General features: G+C 41.2%; 1 protein-coding gene across 1 annotated transcript in view; it reads left to right on the plus strand.

Annotated features, from left to right (window-relative positions):
* Positions 1-19,125, plus strand: part of adora1 (adenosine A1 receptor) — an 86,799-nt gene extending 67,674 nt beyond the window's left edge. The window contains exon 2 of the mRNA XM_033042443.1: positions 17,995-19,125. Within this exon, the coding sequence (XP_032898334.1) occupies positions 17,995-18,652 (658 nt within the window). The 3' untranslated portion in view covers positions 18,653-19,125. The remainder of the gene's footprint in view (positions 1-17,994) is intronic.
* The last annotated feature ends 3,164 nt before the right edge of the window (positions 19,126-22,289 follow it).

A 22,289-nucleotide genomic window follows, 5' to 3' on the forward strand; every position in this document is an offset into this window, starting at 1 on the left:
GGGTGGGTGGTTATCAAAATGGATTCTTAGTTCTCGGGCAATAAGCAATGCTTTGTACACCTGACAGAGTGACTCAGGGCGAGTCTAAAGAAGGGCCTCGACCCGAAATGGCACCCATTCTTTCTATCCGGAGATGCTGCCTGCTGAGTTACTCCAGCATTTTGTGCTACCTTTGACAGGGTGACTAATGAGTACCAAAAAAAAATAATTCATTTCTGTATTAACATACATCAGCTTTATGAATATGAAGTTTAAAAGATGCTGCAAATGCATATTTTTAATTGAATGAGAACAACCTTATCACATTAACTGTTACAACTCAATTATTCACTGCCTGAGTTGCTTTCCTCTCAAGTGAAAATTTTATAGTTTCATTTACAGTATCGGAATCTCATCTTTATATGGGTTCCTTGTGCTTTAGTTTAGTTTCGAGATACAGCAAGGGAACAGGCTCTTCGGTTCACCGAGTCCACGCAGACAATCGATCATCTGTTCACACACGTTCAATGTTATCACACACATCTTCCACTGCTTCTGATGGGATTCAGCTCAAAAGTGAGAAGACCACAAAGGAAAAATGAAACATGCTTTTTATTCCTTCACATGATGTGGGCATTGATGGCTTTTATCACCTCTGCCTAATTGCCTTTGAACTGAATGGCTTTGGCAGAGGGCAGTTAAGGTTCAATCACATTACTGTGACTCTGGCATCACATACAGGTCAGGTAATGCAAGGAGAACAACTTTCCTCCTCTAAACAATTTAAATGGCATCTTTTTAAAACTACATATTTTTCCAGATTTATTGAGAGACATAGCGTGATACAGTGTAGAAACAAAAAACATACACTGAAAACACCATTAGTCTACATACTCCTGATCCACTATGATATACAATATTAGTTTAATTTATAGATATAGCATGGAAGCAGGCCATTCAGACCACCGAGTCCACGCCAACCAACGATCACCCCTATACGAGCTCTAACCTACACACTAGGGGCAATTTACAGAAGCCAATTAACCTTCAAATCTGCACGTCTTTGGAATATGGGTGGAAACCCAAGCACCCGGAGAAAAAACACACAGTTCCAGGTAGACAGTATAAACTTCTGACATGTCCCAGTGACACTAGTCCCACCTATCCGCGTTTGGTCTAGATCCCTGCAAACCTATCTGTGTACCTGTCTATCTGTTTCTTAAATGTTGGGATAGTCCCTGCCTCCACTACCTCATCTGGCAGCTTGTTCCATACACCTACCACCCTTTGTGTGAAAAAGTTACCCCTCAGATTCCTATCAAATCTTTTCCCCTTCATCTTAAACCTATGTCCTCAATTCATCTACTCTGAGCAAGGGACTCCGTGCATCTACCTGATCTATTCCTTTCAAGATTTTATACACCTCTATAAGATCACCCCTCATCCTCCTGCACTCCCAGGATTAAAGTCCCAGCTTACTCAACCTCTCCCTATAGCTCAGACCCTCTAGTCCTGGCAACATCCTCATCATTTCAATTCCAGATTTATTTAAATTGTAGATTTTAACTTAAACGTCTAGATTATTTGTATTAGATTTCTGGATATCTAGTCTGGAAGTCAGCCTGGTATGCTAATTATCAATGTTTTTAAGAGAAAATATAGGTCCAAGGTTAACTTATTTCCTTTCAAATACTTTTGGAAACCATTCAATCCTTTCATTTAATTCTTATCAGCTATGCATATTTAAAATGGTTTAAAAGATGAACTTTGAGCTCCAGCAGTAAAAAATAAACTAGAAACTGCATTTATATATTCAGAGCATGATATTTTATTTCAGACAATCAAAAGACAGCAATTTCTGGTCCTTGGAATGATTTACAAAAGATTGGGGTACTTAAGGGGATTACATTAAAAGGAGTTAACGTAGAAAATTCCAGGATTTGTAATATTTTCGTGTTCTGACAAAACATTTGCACAAGATCGCTTCATCTTTATATTCACCACTTTCTTTTCTTCACTTCAAGATTCAAATTAATTTTTCTTTCTCATTCAAGTTGAACAGTTCAGCGCATGTGCACCATATTCCTTGACAGATCAAAAAGGCGTTCTCATAAATATTACATAGAACATTACAGCACAGGAACAGGCCCTTCGGCCTACAATGTTTGTGCTGAACATGACGGATTTTTCCATCCTGGGAAAAAGACTCTGACTGCCCACCCTATCTTTGCCCCTCTTGATTTCATGTACTCTCCTCGCGATCTCCAGCACTCCAGAGAAGTCTGTCGAACCCTGTAGCGAATTCCCTCCTAATCCAGGCATCATTCTGGTAAACCTCGGCACCCTTTCCAAAGCCTCCACATCATTCCTATAATAGGGCGACCAGAACTACTCCCAATAATCTGAATGTGACCTGTAGCATCGGTGATGATGTCAGGTTCGGCAGTGATCACACCGCCACTGGCAGTAGGGTGACCAGGGTGAATAGGCGGCCGCAGTGGCACAGCGGTAGAGTTGCTGCCTTACGGTGCTTACGATGCTGGAGACTCTGGTTCGATCACAACTGTGGGCATTCTCTGTACAGAGTTTGTTCATTCTCCCTGTGACTGCGTGGATTTTCTCAGAGATCTTCGGTTTCCTCCCGCACTCCAAAGATGTGCAGGTTTGTAGGTTAATTGGCTTGGTATAAGTGTACATTTCCCCAACTTTGTGTAGGGTAGCGTTAGTGTGCAGGGATCGCTGGTCGGCACGGACTTGGTGTGCCAAAGGGCCTCTTTCCACCCTGTATCTCTAAACTAAACAAAACACAAGTGATCCATTTTATTTACAGAGGGAAAGAAGCCCAGGACCATATGGCGGCACCATACCTCGCCATCAGGGTGCACGTGTGGTGACGCTAATCTGAGGCTTGTCTCGCAGCGCTGTCCTGGTCTTCAAAGGGGGAGGCCTGCCGATCTCAGGCTTCTCCTTGCAATTCATCCTTGACTTGAGATGCACTGGCAGTCTCAGGTCGATCCTGGAGGCACAGCTTTGGGGGTTGAAGAGGCGATGCTGGTGGTCTCTGGATTATCCTGGCAGCTCAGTAGCCTCAGTGTGTGAATGTGGGCACAGTCCCTCATTGACTGTGGACCAAAAGTGGCACTGGTGTCTCAGGCTTGCCCTGGCCACTTAGTCGTAGCCTCAGTTTGGGCACTGTTGGTCTGCAGCTTCTTCCCATCTGCTCAATCTTTACCACACAGTGGCGCTGGTGGTCTCAGGCTTGGCCTAGACTTCCTTGAATCTGCAGGCAGAGAACACAGCTAGCTGAGTGGCTAGAATGTGTGGGTTATATGGGCAGAAGGCTGACGAGGTTCAGGTGGACAAACAAATATCAACTAATTGGACCTAGCTGTTACCAATGATGCTAGGGATTGGCACCTCCTAACAAATTCCTATAGAGCTGCATCATGACTTCCTGACTCCCATAAATGCCCCGACCTATGAAAGCAAACCATATGTGTCTTCTTTACCCCTCTATCTACCTGTGTTGCCACTTTCATGGAGTTATGGACTTGGACCCCAAGATCCCTGTGTACATTAATGCTGTTAAGGGTCATGCCATCAATTATATATTTCCCCTTAGATTTTACCCCCCCCCCCCAAGTGCAAAACCTCACATTTGCTGGGATTCAACTGAATTTGCCATTTCACCGCCCATTTCTGTAGCTGATCCATATCCCTCCGTATATTTTGACGGCCTTCCTCACAGTTCGCGACCCCAGCAATCTTGGTGTCATCTGCAGACTTACTGACCAACTCGTGCATATTTCCATCCATTTCAACAGTCCCAGCACAGATTCATGCAGAACCTCTGGACACAGGCATCCAGCATCCATATTCTAGCAATGTTACAAAATTTTGAGATTTTAAAAATCAAGTCTGCAATTTATCCCAACGGATAAAGAATAAAAAGAAGTTTAATTTGACACCTAATTCACTTTCATATCTTCAGTATTTACAAAGTTATGGCCATTTTCATACTCTGAAATTAGCATCTTGTTCCCTATTGCTTTTCCATTGACTTAACTCAAAAGCTGTGATCAAGGACAGTCAAAAGCCCATAACTTCCTTAAAAATTAAGAGAACTGAATGAAATTTCAGTTATCATAGATTGAAGCATTCTGAAACAAATATGAAACAATCTTACTTGGTTGACCTGAAATTACAGAATATAGTTAGTTAGTTACCCAATTGTAGCTAATTACAAAATTCAATTACTAGATCTAAACATCTATCCATTTCTTAAGAAAAAGTTAACATTTTTAAATAGCCTAAGTGTTCAAATAACATTCACACAATAATTCACAATATAACATGATTTTTAAATCTCATTGTCATTAATTTATAGGCCAAATGGAAGGAATTTAGTGTTTAATTCCCGTAAATTAATAGCCATTTAAATCATCTTGTGAGTGAGATTTTGTGGAACGCGCTGGTTTGGAACGTTGCATTTGCGGTGAATTTAAACCCCATATCGGCAGGAAAAATACTGCCGGTTCGTGTATTTACATAATGACATTTTCGCAACGTGAAATTTTGATTAAAGGCATCCTTAGAAGCAAGTTTATATATAAAATAAACGGCTTTCCTTTACCTGTCCAGTACATGAAATCCGTCGGCGTTGACGGCTTTAGAAGATTAATTTTAATTTACTCCTGTTCGTAAAATATCCAGTGTAGTTTAAAAGAAACATAATAAAACGGCAGTCGAAGCGATTTTTCTTTAGCAGCTAAACAGCCTTGACAGACATCGATTTGAATAGGCTGGAGAAACAAGGCATTTTAAACCCGCCCCCCTCTCAAAGGCGCCAAAGTCACGCACACGGGCAGCGACAGATCTGCAGCGCCGCTGAAGGTAAGTTTTGTAACATACCTACATATTGTCCTTCTCTCATTCCTATTCCAATAATTAATTGGCTACATCACTCCCTAGCATTATATACCTGCAACATGCTGGCAATGTTGCTTTAAGTAAGAAGACAAAAGAGACTGCAGATACTGTAATCCGGAAGAGAGCACAAGTGAACGACCTCGGGTGTTTCAGAGGAAGAGGACTTAACTTTCTGCTGCCTTTCCCCACAGTGGACATTTTTGATTCTGTTGTGGGGGGATGTTTGTGTTGAATTCTATAATGTGTTGTGTCCATTTTCTTTCTTTATTTATTTTTAACCTTTTTCTATGGTTTGTATGTAAATTTATTATTTAATTTATGTAAAGCACTTTGGTGTCAATGCAAGTTGACTTAAAATGTGCTATATAAATAAAGCAATAATAATAATAATAATAATATATATTCACTGGGTCAGGCAGCATCTGGAGGCAAAAGGTTCAAATCAATACTAGTAGGTCGGATAAAGTCATCGTCAAATTATATTCCACACCATGAAACACTCATCCTTGGAATACTGAACAAAGAACAGTTAAAGTAAATATAATATTTATTTTATTTTAAATAAATACGATATTATAAAATAAATATAATATTAAATAAATATGATATTATAAAATAAATAGTTGCAAACAGGAATGAATAAATTATGAATATTCTAATGTTATAATAACAAAATATTTAAGGATTCGATCTTTAAAATTTCTGAAGCAAAAGTATAAGAGAATAAAAATATTCCTTTTACCCTTCAAAGTAATTTAAGATTAATTCTTCAGATATCATTAGCAGACGTCATAAACACACTGTGGGTTGACTGGAAATGTTCCTCTAGTACGGTCACATTCTGGAAGATGTCCAACTTTCTGATAGCAAAGTATCCATTTCACTTATTAATCAAATGCCCTGATTGCACATGCACCAGGATGTACCAGTGTCCTGGTTTTATTGTTGATTTATGTGCAGGCTATTACCAGGCTCGCTCAGAATCCCTCTCCTTCAGGTCACCGAGTAAACTGCTGAACTATGCAGGAGAACATTAATAACCTCTGCAGTATTGTTATACATTTCTACAACCTAAATATGTTCATCATTTTCCCACTACTAACCCCACCCTCAACCTTCCTTTAAACATATACACACACACACATACGCACATACACACTTCTCATGATATAAACTGCCCACATAAATATATATCTTGAGTGATGGGTGATATATATATATATATATATATATATATATATATAAATATACATATATAGATATATTAAGTTTTATACACACACACACACACACACACACACACACACACACACACACACACACACACACACACACACACACACACACACACACACACACACACACACAACACACACAACACATACACACATAAAGGTATGTATATACGTGTGTGTGTAAATCACCCATCATTTGTGGGATCAGTATATTAATTGTTAAAATTGTTACGCTGCCTGAAGAGATTTAGGAATACTAATTCCTAAACGGAATTTACACTCAACTCTGTATTTTCTTCGAAGATTAGTCCTGCAAATGACACCTATATATTACAAGCACTTTTTCTTTTTAGCCCAAATATAAGATGTTTCAATCGTACTCCTAACCTTCAGTACTTAATGATATGAATTATGAAATGATACATTGGTTCCAGGGGTCAGGGTTTAACTTGTTAATATGCCTAGCAACCAACAGCACCAACAAATATTTCCAGACCATACTAAGCACATTTGAAGCTAAGATAGTAGAAGTTGGTCATTCTGTCCTTTGACTCGACTATTCAATCTTTCCTAGCCGACAATACTGTTATGTTAAAGTGTGGAGCCAAAGAACTCCAGATGCTGGTTTATACCAAAGATAGACACAAAATGCTGGAGTAACTTAATGTGTCAGTCAGCATCTCCCAAGGAAAAGAATAGTTGCCATGTCAGGTCAAAACCCTTCCTCAGGATGATGGAATTCATTAAATTCACCACTCACTTCCGCCCTGCCTTCAAATTCACCAAGACTGTTTCGAACACCTCTCCCCTCTTTCTCGATATCTCTGACACCATCACAGGAGCAGACTATCAACAGCTGTCTATTGCAAACCAAGGGACTCCGACAGTTATCTGGCCAACACCTCTCCCACCCTGCCTATTGCAAAGATGCTATTCCCTACTCTCAATTCCTCCGTAGCATCTGCTCCTAAGATGAGGTGTTCCATGCTAGGACATCCGAAATATCCTCATTCTTATGGGAACGTGGGTCCCCCCCTTCTGTCATAGATTGGGCCCTCACTTGTGTGTCTAAAGAAGGGTCCTGACCCAAAACATCACCTATCCTTTTCCTACAGAGATACTGCTTGACCCGTTGAGTTACTCCAGCACTTTGTGTCCGAACTGCTATGTCACTTAATTACATTCCCTACAGATGCTATTTGATCTCCAGGGCATTTCCAATGCTTTATTTTCCCCATCATTGCTTTCTAGGTTCAGCTTTGAACTTACATAGCATCCTTCGCAAGGAAAGTATTGAAAAGCATTGCAGGGGATGTTTGTTTTATAATCATTGAAAGGTTGCAAGTATTACAGTCTCATGTGGATTAATTGAGGTCCCATTCCAATAATTTAATTGAGACCATTGCAGAGTTATGTTGGCTTCTTAGCATAACTTTAATCTTGATGTTTGGGAAGCTGTTGATGAAATAATGCTTACTTAACTTTATCTGGTGGCTTTACAGGGGGAAAAAATTGCGATTTTATATGATTAAAGTTTTGGTTCAGAACATAGAATTAGAAAAATACAGCACAGGCTTAGGCCCTTCGGCCCACAATGTCTGTGCTGAACATGTTGTCATGCTAAACCTTCTTCTTCTTGCGCATGGCGTGCACAGCCTAAAATTGTAAGACAACTTGTTCTATTTGATCTATGCTAAACTGATGTTCCATATCTCTCCATTCCCTACATATCCATGTACCTATTTAAAAGCTTCTTACACTTTGCTTTTCTTTAATACCAGGGTTAAATGTGTTCACACAGAATGCGTTTTGCCTGACATTTTGATGAAATGTTTCCAGAATCATGTGTATAGACTTGTGAATCCTCAGTTGTTTTCACAGTCACATTACAAAACAGTTAGCTGTGGCAGGACGCCAGAACACCATGGCTCCTGGCATCTGTTATTTTGAAGACAATACGTCTTTTCTCGGCAACAATAATAATTGTTACGCCCTAATTACTTGGCACTGACAGAGATATGACAAATATGGGATGAGAATCTTAAGCTTTTATTAGACAAGTTATAGAGGAAGCCAAGGAACGAAGTTTGACTCTTTCATGGATCCCCTATTGATTACGATACATCCCTGAGATGACGCGTGACAACTCTAAACTCTAAAGTGAATCATGGTACACTATAAATGTGAAAGTCCACATCTTCAATTATGAAAGTCCACAACTTTATGAAAATGTGTGCTCACTCTGCAGGGAAATAGATGCAGTCACCTCTCTTTGATTGGAGAGCAACTCTGACCTTTCTGGGGCATTAGTTTCTATCACTCCATCACGCTTTTTCATGGGTCAAGCACCATGTGTATACCTTGCATTTGCAGAGCAGATCCTAACCAACATTATGGTGGAGTTGGACCTGGGATCAATGAGAATGTACTTACTGATCACAAATTTTATATGCTTTGTTCTTCAATGTTGTCATTCCCTAAAAACTCCCTTAGTTCTTCAATGAGTTGTTATTCATTGTGGATACGGTTAGTGGATACGGTTTCTCGCAAGATACCATTCCGCCTCTCCTCCTCCCTCTTGAAGCAGAATGCTTTTCTCTGTACCTTGCACTCTTTTCCCTCATGCTGCTTTCTAAAGTAAGATGCAAGGAAGCAGAGAATATCCTGTTCCACTATTAAAATAAGTGAATAGGTTGCATCTATTCTGTCATCAATTAATATACAGTAAAATGCACTCACTTTAATTCAAAACCCCAAACCACTGTAGAAATCACAAATGCAGTTTGAATACTTTCTAAATTCATATAAGATATGAAAATGTGTGGGAAGGAAATGCAGTTGCTGGTTTATACCAAAGATAGACACAAATTGCGGACATAAGTCACCGGGTCAGGCAGCATCTCTGGGGAAAAGGAATAGATAATGATTTGGGTCGAGACCCTTCTTCAGATCATCAATATGATCTCAAATCTCTGAAAATGACGCACAATGCATTATGTCAATCAGGAGGCATGGAGCCAAATGAAAGAAACTATAAAAGCAATGAAATTCATTTGAAGAACAAACGATTATACCCAGCAATGTAACAAACAATCCTTCCATTAAAAAAAATAGACAATGTTCAGTAGAAAAGTATCAACTACTTTGGAACTGCTATGGTGCATTTGACAACACTGGGACTGTACTCGCTGGTGTTTAGAAGGATGAGGGAGGATCTCATTGAAACTTATGGAATAGTGAAAAGTTTGGATAGAGTGGATGTGGAGAGGATGTTTGTGCTAGTAGGAGACTTCAAGACGAGAGGTGATAGCCTCAGAATTAAGAGATGTTCCTTTAGGACAGAGATGAGGAGGGATTTTTTTAGTCAGAGGGTGGAGAATCTGTGGGTTTCTTTGCCGCAGAAGGCTGTGGAGGCAAAGTCAATGGAGATTTTTAAGGCAGAGATAGAGAGATTCTTGATTTGTACACTTGTCAAGGGTTATGGGGAGAAGCCAGGAGAATGGGGTCAGGAGGGCGAGATAGATCAACCATGATTGAATGACAGAGTAGACTTGATGGGCCGAATGGCCTAATTCTGTTCCTATCACTTATGACCTTATGACTTTATGACCTTATGAACCACAATTTGGGATTTATTGATACAACCCAAGAGACTTTTCTAATCAGGTTACAGAATACAATAACATTTACATTAGAGATGACCTCCTTGTATTTGTAGTGTACGCAGAAAACAATATTCAGAGTTTAAGATTAACTGGAGATTATGTTCTGAGTGCATCTGATCCCTTGTGTTTCCTCTGCACATTTCTGTGTTTATAATAATTTTGAATTGCTTCTGCAATTAGTAAGAAATTACAATGGAATTAACTGAACTGCAGGTCGCACAAATTGTTCTCTGGATAAGACATTTATTTTACATTTGAAACAATTAGAAGCAGTTGATATTCTTCGTCAATATGCTTTTAGTCACTGGCTTCTCATATAATGTTAAATTAATAATGAACATAGCTGTAATGTTTGTAGGGCTCTGTTAGTAGAATTTTACATGAAAAGTATCATTATTGTCATGCAGATGTGTAAAGGACTCTGAGAGTTGTACAGCGTAGATGAAATGGAAATGCAAGATGGCCCCCAAGCCAGGCGACTCTTTGTGTGCAAGTGAAATTTATTTTTTTCCAGATTTTTTAAGTTCATGAAAGTAGGCCATTTATTCCATCAAGTCCATGGCAGCTTTTGGAGAAATTCCTTTTTGCCACTAATTTCCCCGTGACATTATCTGTCACTTGTTCATCATCTCCGCACCGATTCCCCTACCACCCACCTGTAGTCATAATAAATTACAGTGACCCACCATTCAGCACATCTTCGGGATGTGGTGGAAACTGGAGCACCCAAGGGGAAAGCCACATAATCTCAGCAAAAAGATGCAAACACCACGCAGATAGCGCTAGAGATAAACACAGTTAAGCAATCTGTTAACCAACCGATTACTAAGAACTAGAATCACTGCTCCACAAAAGTGGCAATGGAGCCACCAAGAATCATCGAATTTTGAAACAAAATTACAGCACAAAAGGAGGCCATTTGGTCCATCATATCTCTGTTAGCCCAAAATGTACTAGATTATTCCCACTTCCCAGCTCCTGGTCCATTGCTTTGTAAACTCAACAAATATCTGCGACTGGAGTAGGCATTAAGAAAATGAATCAAAAGTCTTCATGAAACATAGGAAGGAAAAATAAGTCATTATGATGTTTCAAGTCTTCATTCCTCTCCTCTCCATGAAAGAGATGTACTTTCTCAGGACAACATTCATGTTTTAATCTCTGACTGTGCCTGTCCGCAAGGCAGCTCAGATTGTCTGTGGTGAAGTGGCATCATACAGTGCTGATTATTTTTACTCCACATCTCTTTGAGGTCATCTTCTGGACTCTCCTCCATTGAAAGGCAGCAGCTTGCCATCAACCACTTGCACACACTGGCTGGGTTACAAGTACTGTCATTTTACCAGCAGATGAAAAATAATTTATCAACCTGCGCAAGAAGTGGCTTTAGAAGTTAAAAACAAACTGCTGGAGGAACTCAGCGGGTCAGGTAGCCTCTGTGGAAGGAATGGACAGACAATGCGGCAGGTTGGGAACCTTTTTCAGAGCTAAGTGGTTTAGAGGTTTTGACTCTGGACCTTAGAGGTTGCCTATTTCTTCATCTTACTCCATTTATTCCTTCTTATCTTTCTCATAATGCTCCAGCATCAGCTTTTCATTTGGCCTTGAATTAGATGGTAAGCATTGAGTAGACTGTAAGCTGTGCCTTGTTAATGAGCAGAGGATGGTTGATAGAGTGCACACTGTCAATCCGCACTGAAATGTTTGCAATACTCCCTGAGTATCTCACAGTGGTGCAGCAGTCCAGTAGCTGCCTTACAGCACCAGAGACCCGGGTTCAATCCTGATTATGGGTGCTGTCTGTACGAAGTTTGTACATTCTCCCTGTGACCGCGACTGTGAACGTGGATTTTCTCCAGGTGCCCCGGTTTCCTCCCACACTCCAAAGCTGTACAGGTTCGCAGGTTAATTGGCTTTGGTAATTTGTAATATTGTCCTTAAAATTGTGACCTAGCTGGTTGGCGCGGACTTGGTGGGCCGAATGGCCTGTTTCCACGCTGTATCTCTAAAGTCTATAAACACAAAACTTTGACAATGAGGACTGAACAAACGAATTGCCATAAAAATATCCATATGCTCCATCTCTTAGAAGGCTTAATCCGGTAATAATCAGGTAGAGAAACTCCTGAGGAAAGTGCACTGTGTTTTTAATTTGCCTTACCCTGCTGTGAGATTCTAACCAATTGTGGATGTTAATTCCCGGATGTCTGGTCTACAAGGTCTAGCTTTTTGCTTACTACTTGAGCTAATACTTTGGCAGTCAAAACCCTTTTCCCAGGGTGGAAATGGCCAACACTAGAGAAGGCATGGCTATATAGTGAGAGGGGGGAAAGTTTAATGAAGATGCGCAGGGCAAGATTTTACACAGAGTAGGGGCAAGGATCACATTACCAGGGGTGGTGGTGGAGGCAGATATACGAAAGTGGGGTTTGCGACTTCTAGATAGGCACATGGAAGTGGAGGGAATAGAGGGATATGGATCATGTACAGGCAGATGAGATCAGTTAAACTTGGCATCGAGTGTGGCATGAACATGGTGGGCTGATAGGCCTGTTCTACGTTCTATGTTCCATTGCTAATGATATTTTAACCAATTGGAAGGCAACTTAGGAACTGAGATGCCACTACTATTACTTTAACCTTGTGGCATGGAGAATATTGAACGTTTGAATGAAGCATCTGTGGTTACCTATAACTGTGAACCATGCACCTGGGAGAGTGTTTGTGTTTGCAGTGGACATAGAGAGGGGAGAAAGATGTTTATTTATTTTTTTTAAATCATGTTCCACTTCCACTAAGATTGAAATGTTAACTTTATTATCGCAAAGGTCACAACATCTCTAATAATATACAGGTTCCAAGGATGTATAGGTTTGTAGGTTAATTGGTCTGGCATAAGTGTAAATTGTCCCTAGCGTGTGTTACGGTGCGGGGATCGCTGATCAGTGAGGACTCAGTGGGCTGAAGGGACCGTTTCCGCGCTGTATCTCTAAACTAAACTAAAGGTCTCAGGTTTTTTTCAGGGATATGCTGAGCAATTCCACAAATAACTGCTGGAATTTCACACATACGTTCCAGCAAGCTCATGATTTCTGCTTAGGTGTCTGTTACTGCAAGAGTTCCGAGCTTGCTGATTAGTTTAGTTTAGAGATACAGTATGGAAATAGGTCCTTTGACCCACCGAGTCCACACCAACCATTGATCACCCCCTTTGTTATCTCAATTTCGCATCCACTCCCGACACATTATGGGCAATTTACAGAGGCTAATTAGCCTCCAAACCCCCACCGCTTTGTGATGTGGGAACAAACCAAAGCATCAGGAGAAAACACAGGTATACACAGGGAGAACATGCAGCACCCTAAGTCAGGATCTAATCCAGATCTCTGTGAAGCGGCAGCTCTACTAGCTGTGCCACTGCGCTGATGGATGTTTGCCGATGTTACTTGTGAAGTTTAGCATGAATTGTGAATATTTTCCCACTACTTGAGTAACTTACGTGAGATTTAAACTGGCACAGATAATTCTTCTCCATTGGTATCAGTAGGGCGGGAAAGAATGGAAGGGAAGAATGATATCTTTAGATAGACGCAAGATGCTGGAGTAACTCAGTGGGTCAGGAAGCATCTTTGGAGTACAGCACCTGTGGTCAAGACCGAATCCAGGTCTCTAGAATTGTGGGGCAACCAGTCTGAAGTCCCGACCCGAAATGTCACCTACTCAGTTTTTCCAGAGATGCTGCCTGACCCGCTGAGTTACCCCGGCATTTTGAGTCTATCCTTGGAGTAAATCAGAATCTGCAGTTCCTTCCTACACTACGATCTCTTCAGATTTTGTTTGATTGTTTTAGTTTCTTTAAATGTTTTAAGTTATATTTATCTTTTACCAACTTTGTTTTTTTGATAGCTTCATTAATTTTTAATAGTAATTATAATTTTCATGGTCTCACTTCCAGCATTTCCGTGTGTTAAATTTACACCTGGTGACATTAATCATTGTGCAGCATTTATCTGATGCCATCCCAATATCACTTGGAGCCCCCAAGTTCAGAAAATAATTGTCATTTGCAGTTATAAATCAACGAGGATTGCAAGCTGTTGAGTTTTATGTTCACATGCCATTTAAATGGCCATCAAATGGCAGTTCCACAACATATTAAAGACCACTCAAATTTCACACAAGATGCATAGAATGCATTCAAACTAGTAAAGAGTGCTTTTTGGAGAATATATCCATTGAATAAACCACTTAATGGGTGCTTCTGTGCTCTCTCTGTCTATGATGAGAAAGACCCTTACACAATATCCCATCAAGACTTGGTCTCCTTACTATTTTCTAGAGTTTCTGTCTCAAATGAGGATATTAAGCAAACCATCATATGGAGCCATGGAGTGATACAGTGTGGAAACAGGCCGATTGTTCCATACACCCACCAAAGTTATCCCTCAGATTCCTATAAATCTTTTCCCCTTCACCTTACAACTATGTCCTCTGGTCCTCGGTTCACCTACTCTGGGCAAGAGACTGTGCATCTACCCAATATATTTCTCATGATTTTATGCACCTATATGTGAATTTATATTTTGCAACTTATTTTTATGTGAAATATTGGGGTAATGAGGGCACGGATGTCGAATTTAGTAGTGGATAGAATGCAGCAGCTTAGAATCTGGGTAATGTTACAAGGGTGGTAATAAATGGATTCAATAACTATGAATATGAGGTCAGAAGATCACCATTGCGTGAAAAAATGTCAGCATGGTTTTATTTCTAAGCATTTCCAGGAGACTATTAAAGTATGCAAGAAAGAACTGCAGATGCTGGTATAACTCGAGGGTAGACACAAAATGCTGGAGTTACAGCGGGTGAGGCAGCATCTCTGGAGAAAAGGAATAGGTGAAGTTTCAAGGCGAGATCCTTTTTCAGATTATTAAAGTAGGTGGTTTTTGAATTACGTTTTGCGACACTATTAAATTGTTTCTGATCAGAGATCCTTTTCCTGAAATGTTAGCTCTGTTTATCACTCTATCAGTGCTGCTTGTTCAGCTGAGTATTTCCAGCAGATGACGTAGGAATGAGTAAAGTACACATTCTTTGAAGTCATTTGATCTGACCTTAAGATTGTAAAATAAAAAAACAACATGGTGATTTTCTGGTCTTACTTCAAATAACATAATTGCAGTATCTTTCCCATGAATAATAATAATAATAATAATAAATTTTATTTAATGGGCGCCTTTCAAACATCTCAAGGACACCTTACATAGTATATCGGAATAACATATAATCGGAATATAACAATAAAGACATCACAGAGACACAAATTAAAAACAGGATTCAATCCAAAAACAGAAAATCAAAAACACAGTGTGAAGAGGGAGCAGCGGCAACCAAATCGTGCCAGCGTCCACTCTCTCTTCACGGCAGCCATCTTGAACACAGACCTACAAGACTACAAATAGACAAAAAAATCATCCCCCCACAATGGATAGCACTGTGGGGGAAGGCACAATGTCCAGTCCCCACCCCATGTTCACCCCAAAGTCAGGCCTATTGAGGCCACCGCAATTGCCTCTACGGAGGCCCGATGTCCCTGGCCGTTCTCACCGGGTGGTCTTGCCCCGGCGTCGGGAGAGTCCTTTCGGCGGCTGGGCCACTTGGAACGGCCGCTTCCTGGTTGGATCCCGCAGCTGCCGAAGCCGACAAGGCCGCGCCGGTTTGGAGCTCCCAGGCTCCAGATGACAAAGTCGGCGCCGCCTCTCCGCTCCGCAGACCCGCAGCCCGGAGTTGTTGCTCTCGGCGGTCCAGCTCGCCAGAGCTCCAGCGCGTCGCTCCAGCGCGGCGACCCAGGCAAGGCATCGCCCGCTCCGCTCCAGCGCTCCAATGCTGTGCTGCCGCCGAGGCCGAGGTGCTGGGCGGTTCCCGCCAGGAAACGGCGCTCCAAGCCCGCAGGTAGGCCACGAGGACGGATCGACGGGCAGCCCGGAGAAGAAGCTGCCACACCGACCAGGTAGGGACCTAGAAATTAAGTTTACACCTACCCCCCACATTAAAAAGACCATATCCCCTACAAACAAAAAACAGGACTCACTAAAAACTATAAAAAAAACGGAATTTAAAACGGACGGCTGCTGGCTAGCAGCCGTTCACCAAGATGGCTCCACCTCAAATAATGAATAAGGTACACTGCTCACAGATTCCATGTACAGGCCAATTATTACCTTTTGTTTGGCTTGAACAAACTGGTGTACTTCAGACATCAGCATCGTGGAAGATTCGAGACTGGTGAACTTCTGTTCAGACATGGATTAACTCCAAAGTACAGTGTGGAATTGGGCGAATTTACACGGTGGCGCAGTGGGAGAGTGGGGAGAAGGCAGGCACGGGTTATTGATTGGGGACTATCAGCCATGATCACAATGAATGGCGGTGCTGACTCGAAGGGCCGAATGGCCTCCTCCTGCACCTATTTTCTATGTTTCTATGTTTCTAAGTTGCTGCCTTTTACAGCACCAGAGACCCGGGTTCGATTCTGACCACGGGTGCTGTCTGCGTGGAGTTTGTACGTTCTCACCGTGACCGCATGCGTTTTTTTTCGATATCTCCGCTTTCCTCCACCACACCAAAATCATACAGGTTTGTAAGTTAATTGGCTTGGTAAAATTGCAAATCGGCCCTAGTGTAGGATAATGTTAATGTGTGGGGATCGCTGGTCGGGGCGGACTGGGTTGGCCAAAGGGCCTGTTTCCGCGCTGTTTCTGAAAACTAAACTAAACTAAACTACACCAAGATTGTAAATTAAATAGAACAGCCGAAGTAAATAGATTGGATAGGGTGTAACAAGGATTTTGTACCCAACATAGTGTAAAACATCTTCAGAATTCAGCATTAACGCTGACTGACTAAGAGAGCAATGTTTGCTGGAAAGTGACTGACTGCAGATGAGCATTCAACTCCGGAGTTTCCTTTTACTAATCGAATTGATGTCATGGTGGGTTGGCAGTGCCTGAGCTATGCTCGCAATATGTTGTGAGGTTTTATGCCACCATGCACTCCACTCCAGGGGCCTGAAGCAAAGACGTTGGTCAATGTGTCACAGTCATACAGCACTGAAACAGGCTCTACCCAGGCCAATCTGCCCACCTCGTCAATACCAACCAAAATGCCACATCTAAGCTAGACCCATGTGCTCGCACGATAATGCTGATTGTGCGATTTTAATCTTAATCAATTAACTGATTATAATTTAAATATTCATTTCCTGCTGAATCCCTGCTAGGTAAATATTTAGCAATATTGGCAAGCTACTCTGAGTGACCAATCATTGTCTATAGAGCAGGCAAGTTTTTCATGTCATCTATTACTTGGACTTGGTTCTGTGCTTTGCCTTCTATTTAAAATGATTTGAATATCAATCAATGTATGCCAGTCACGTTTTGATTATATGTAACTCCAAATGAAGGTTTATGATGTGAGTTACACCCTAGACACTATATTTCCATGTTCCTTTATCAGAGATTATCTTGGAGATACCTAACATATATGAGAAACTGCAGATGCTGCTTTCCAAAACTGCAGATGCTGGTTTCCAAAAAACCCACACAAAGTGCTGGGGTACATCAGTGAGTCAGGCTGCATCTCTGAGAACGTGGATAGGTGATGTTTTTAGTTGGGAACTTCGTCAGACTGATTTTTGAGTGGGGTGGGGGAAGATAGCTAGAATAAAGGAGGAGCGGGACAGATTGTGGTAAGTAATAGGTGAACGTAAGCGAGGGCGGTTTGATAGCAACATAGTTGGACAAAGGTCAGAAATGAAAAAAAAGTATGAAACAAAAGGATTGGCGAGTTGCGAATTATGAAGCTAGAGGAAGGAATGTAGGTGGGGGGGGGGGGGGGGGGGGGGGGGGCAGATGGGGTAAATAGGTGTGAGTCCACGTGGGGCCCAGGGCAGGGAGACGTTAGCTTTCCTCCTTATATCGATGGAAAACTCAGGTTGGCATCTATTGTGATGGAGATATGGTGGGCCTATCAGTCCATGGCCATTTATAACGCAGCTCAAGCACTTTGAGCCAAATTAGATATCATACTTAAATCATTCAGAAAATAAATTGACAGAAAATAAAATAAAATAAATGAGCTTATGTGCATTGATGATTTCACTTGGTTCTCTTGTTCTTCCTCTACAGTTACAAGAGTATCGTGACACAGAGACGAGCTGGAACTGCTGTGTTTCTATGCTGGGCCATATCTATAATTGTCGGCATGATTCCCATGTTTGGATGGAACAAGTACACTGAAGTTACCCAAAGTGGAGAGAACTCCAGTCGCATGAACAATATCATTGTGTGCCAGTTTGAGACTGTAATCAGTATGGACTATATGGTCTACTTCAACTTCTTTGGTTGGGTGCTGCTACCTCTTGTACTGATCTTTGTGATCTATGTGGAGATATTTAATCTTATACGGAAACATCTGAACCAAAACATCTCAATCAACAATACTGATCCACGAAGGTACTTCGGGAAGGAGCTAAAACTCGCAAAGTCGTTGGCTCTAGTGTTGCTGTTATTTGCAATTTGTTGGCTTCCTCTACATATCATCAATTGCATTACACTCTTTTGTCCTTCGTGCGACAAACCGAGGATAGTACTGTACATTGCCATCTTTCTAACACACGCAAACTCTGCTGTAAATCCCATTGTGTACGCTTTCAAGATCAACAAGTTTCGAGTGACCTTTCTCCAGATATGGACCCATTACATTTGCTGTAACAAAGATCACAACTCAAATAACTTAAGCAGAGAACAGTTAAGAGGTAGAAGAGAACAGAGAAGTACTATGTAACTTATATACTGTACTTGAAGTAATTGCCCTGGATAATCAGTCAGATCATTATCGATGCTGAGTTCATTACATTACTATTGATTTAACTGAAAGAGCATCAGAATATTCTGACGCAAAAATAAACTTGCAAAATGACAACTGTCAAAGTCACCTGCTATCGAGCAAAGAATCTTTTTCAAACATTTAGAACATATCTGGTGAAGCTTTGGCAACTCTTTGTTCCTCCTCTGTTTTTTCTTTTAATTTGCTTCCTTGTCGAGCTCACAACGTTCTCAGTTTCAGAGAAAGGCACCGAAGCACTAACATGATGATGGATTGCTGGACAACTGAGTGACGAGGGTCCGGGCTACTGCAGCAACTTTACAGAAGAAGGAGACTTTCAGCAACATGGAGCCAATTTAAATCGAAACACTGTGTAGGAAGGAACTGCAGATGCTGGTTTAAACCGAAGATAGACACAAAATGCTGGAGTAACTCAGCGGGCCAGGCAGCATCTTTGGAACCCATTCCTTCTCTCCAGAGACGCTGCCTGTCCTGCTGAGTTACTCCAGCATTTTGTCTGAATCGAAACACTGATGTATTTTAAAAGAAAGCAGAGCTTAAGGCCATAGCTGTGAATCATTTTAAAGAACATAATAGTCTGACAATATACTTTACCAGCAAATGGATTTTAATAAATTATGTACATTTTTGTGACAAAATAATTCACTTTGCCATTCTACACAGTAAGATATAACCAGCAAGCCTTAATTTTAGTTGAAAATAAGCAAAACTATTAAGCTTGTATTTTAAATTGGCATCTTAATCCTTATCAACATGTTAGAAGACAGAAAACATTGTTTTTGACCTTAAATTTGCACTAGCATTGGTGAATATTAGCTGTGTTGATGTTACTGTACGTATGTATATATCTTGCTGCCGAAAACAGAGTTTGTAAAAAACAACATGTATATGATATTCTTCTATATTTAATTTGAGCTCTTACTACATTCTGATGCAGGAGAGCAAAGGCAAACTTGAACTATTTCCATGTATATATTAAATGTTTAGCATTGTATCACTTCATACACATGCTCCCAATATGACCAACTGTTTATTTTCACTCCAAATTGCTTTTCATTTATTTAATTCATACATTATCTCTGGAAATTATAGTAAAAATAACATTTGATGCCCATCCTTAGTTACCCTTGAGAAGATCGATTTGATGTTTCCAGTGATGGGGGAGTTTAGACTCAGAGGGCGCAGTGTCAGAATAAAAGGACACATCTACAAAATGAAGATGAGGAGGAACCTCTTTAGCCAGAGGGTGGTGAATCTGTGGAATTCAAGAAAACGGGGAATTACAGACCAGTTAGCCTGACTTCGGTGGTGGGAAAGATGCTGGGGTCAATTATTAAAGAGGTAATAATGGGCATTTGGATAGCAGTAAAATGATTAGTCCAAGTCAACATGGATTTATGAAAGGGAATCTTCTGGAATTTTTTGAGGATGTGACAAGTAAAATGGATGAAGTGGATATAGACTTTCAGAAAGCCTTTGAACTGGACAGAAAGCCCGCACTGGAGACTGGTGACTAAAATTAGAGCACATGGTATTGGGGGTAGGGTGGATAGAAAATTGGTTGGCAGACAGGAAGCAAAGAGTAGGAGTGAACGGGTCCTTTTCAGAATGGCAGGCAGTGGCGAGTGGAGTGCCGCAAGGCTCAGTACCATACCATACCATTCCGCATACCATATATATTACCATATATATTAATGATTTGGAGAGGGAATTAGGAGCGACACTAGCAAGTTTGCAGATGACACAAAGCTGGGTGGCAGTGTGAACTGTGAAGAGGATGTTAAGAGGTTGCAGGGTGACCTGGACAGGTTGAGTGAGTGGGCAGATGTGTGGCAGATGAAGTATAATATAGATGAATGTGAGGTTATCCACTTTGGTGGCAAAAACAAGGGGGCAGATTATTATCTCAATGGGGTTAGGTTAGGTAAGGCGGGGATGCAGCGAGACCTGGGTGTCCTTGTACACCAGTCACTGAAAGTTGGCGTGCTGGTACAGCAGGCAGTGAAGAAAGCTAATGGAATGCTGGCCTTCATAACAAGAGGATTTCAGTATAGGAGTAAAGAGGTTCTTCTGCAGTTGTATAGGGCTCTGGTAAGACCACATCTGGAGTATTGTGTACAGTTTTAGTCTCCTAATTCGAGCCAGCACCGTCTTTCAATGTGACCATGGCTGATCCTCCCCAATCAGTACCCCTTTCGTGCCTTTTCCCCATATCCCCTGACTCCGCTATTTGTAAGAGCCCTATCTAGCCCTCTCTTGAAAGCGGGGGGATCTTATAGAAACATATAAAATTCTAAAAGGACTGGACAAGCGAGATGCAGGAAAAAATGTTCCCAATGTTGGGCGAGTCCAGAACCAGTGGCCACAGTCTTAGAATAAAGGGGAGGCCATTTAAGACTGAGATGAGAAAAAACTTTTCACCCGAAGAGTTGTGAATTTTTGAAATTCCCTGCCAAAGAGGTCAGTGGAGGCCAAATAACTGGATGGATTTAAGAGAGAGTTAGATAGAGCTCTAGGGGCTAGTGGGATCAAGAGATATGGGGAGAAGGCAGGCACGGGTTATTGATTGGGGATGATCAACCATGATCACAATGAATGGTGGTGCTGGCTTGAAGAGCCGAATGGCCCCCTCCTGCACCTATTTTCTATGTTTCTATATTACTCCTAAGTCTTATGGTCGATGGTTTTATCTTTCAATTGTTGTGATGAAGGTACTTATTGCAATATTTTCTGTGGACACTGCTACAACACTTGATATTAATTATTAATATTGTTCATTCTGATTGTACTACTGAAAATATTTTCATCTGCAATGCTTTTCCAAAAATCATTATCAGCAAATTCTTACCATCTCTCTTTGAAATCATTATTTCTCTTTGAGTTTCAGTTCCTCCATTGCTGGCATTACAACTGGAGTGAACACAACAGGGTAAAACTGCCCAGTAGAAGCCTTGAATAGAAGCTACATAATCGGTCACATCAATGTTGTTGGCATTTGGCGTTCCATGGATATTTAGAATATTCAGGATATTTAGGGACCCTAAAGAGTAAGTTAAATGAAGGGATGAAAGTAAAGTAAAGATGCTTGGAATCGGTAATATAAACAGAAAATTGCAAAGAAAGCAAATGAAACAGCATTGAACAACGTAGCATGGAGAGGGCCCTTCAGCCCACCATAATCATGCTGTCCATCGATCGCGCGTCCACACCAGTTACATGTTATCTAATTTTCGCATCGACTTCCTGCACACTAGGGGCAATTTACAATCTCCAATTAACCTACAAACATGCTCATCTTCGGGATGTGGAAACTGGAACCCCCAGAGGAAACTCATGCAGTCACAGGGAGAATGTGCAGACTTCACACAGACAGCACCTGAGGTGAGGATCGAACCCGGGTCCCTGGTGCTGTGAGGCAGCTGCTCTACCAGCTGCGCTACTTAGCAAAGCTGATCTAACGTAAGAAATATAGAAACATAGAAAATAGGTGCAGGAGTAGGCCATTCGGCTCTTTGAGTCAGCACCACCATTCAATATGATCATGGCTGATCATCCAAAATCAGTACCCCGTTCC

The sequence above is a fragment of the Amblyraja radiata genome, chromosome 24 (genome assembly GCF_010909765.2).
Source record: "Amblyraja radiata isolate CabotCenter1 chromosome 24, sAmbRad1.1.pri, whole genome shotgun sequence".
NCBI classification, from domain to species: domain Eukaryota; kingdom Metazoa; phylum Chordata; class Chondrichthyes; order Rajiformes; family Rajidae; genus Amblyraja; species Amblyraja radiata.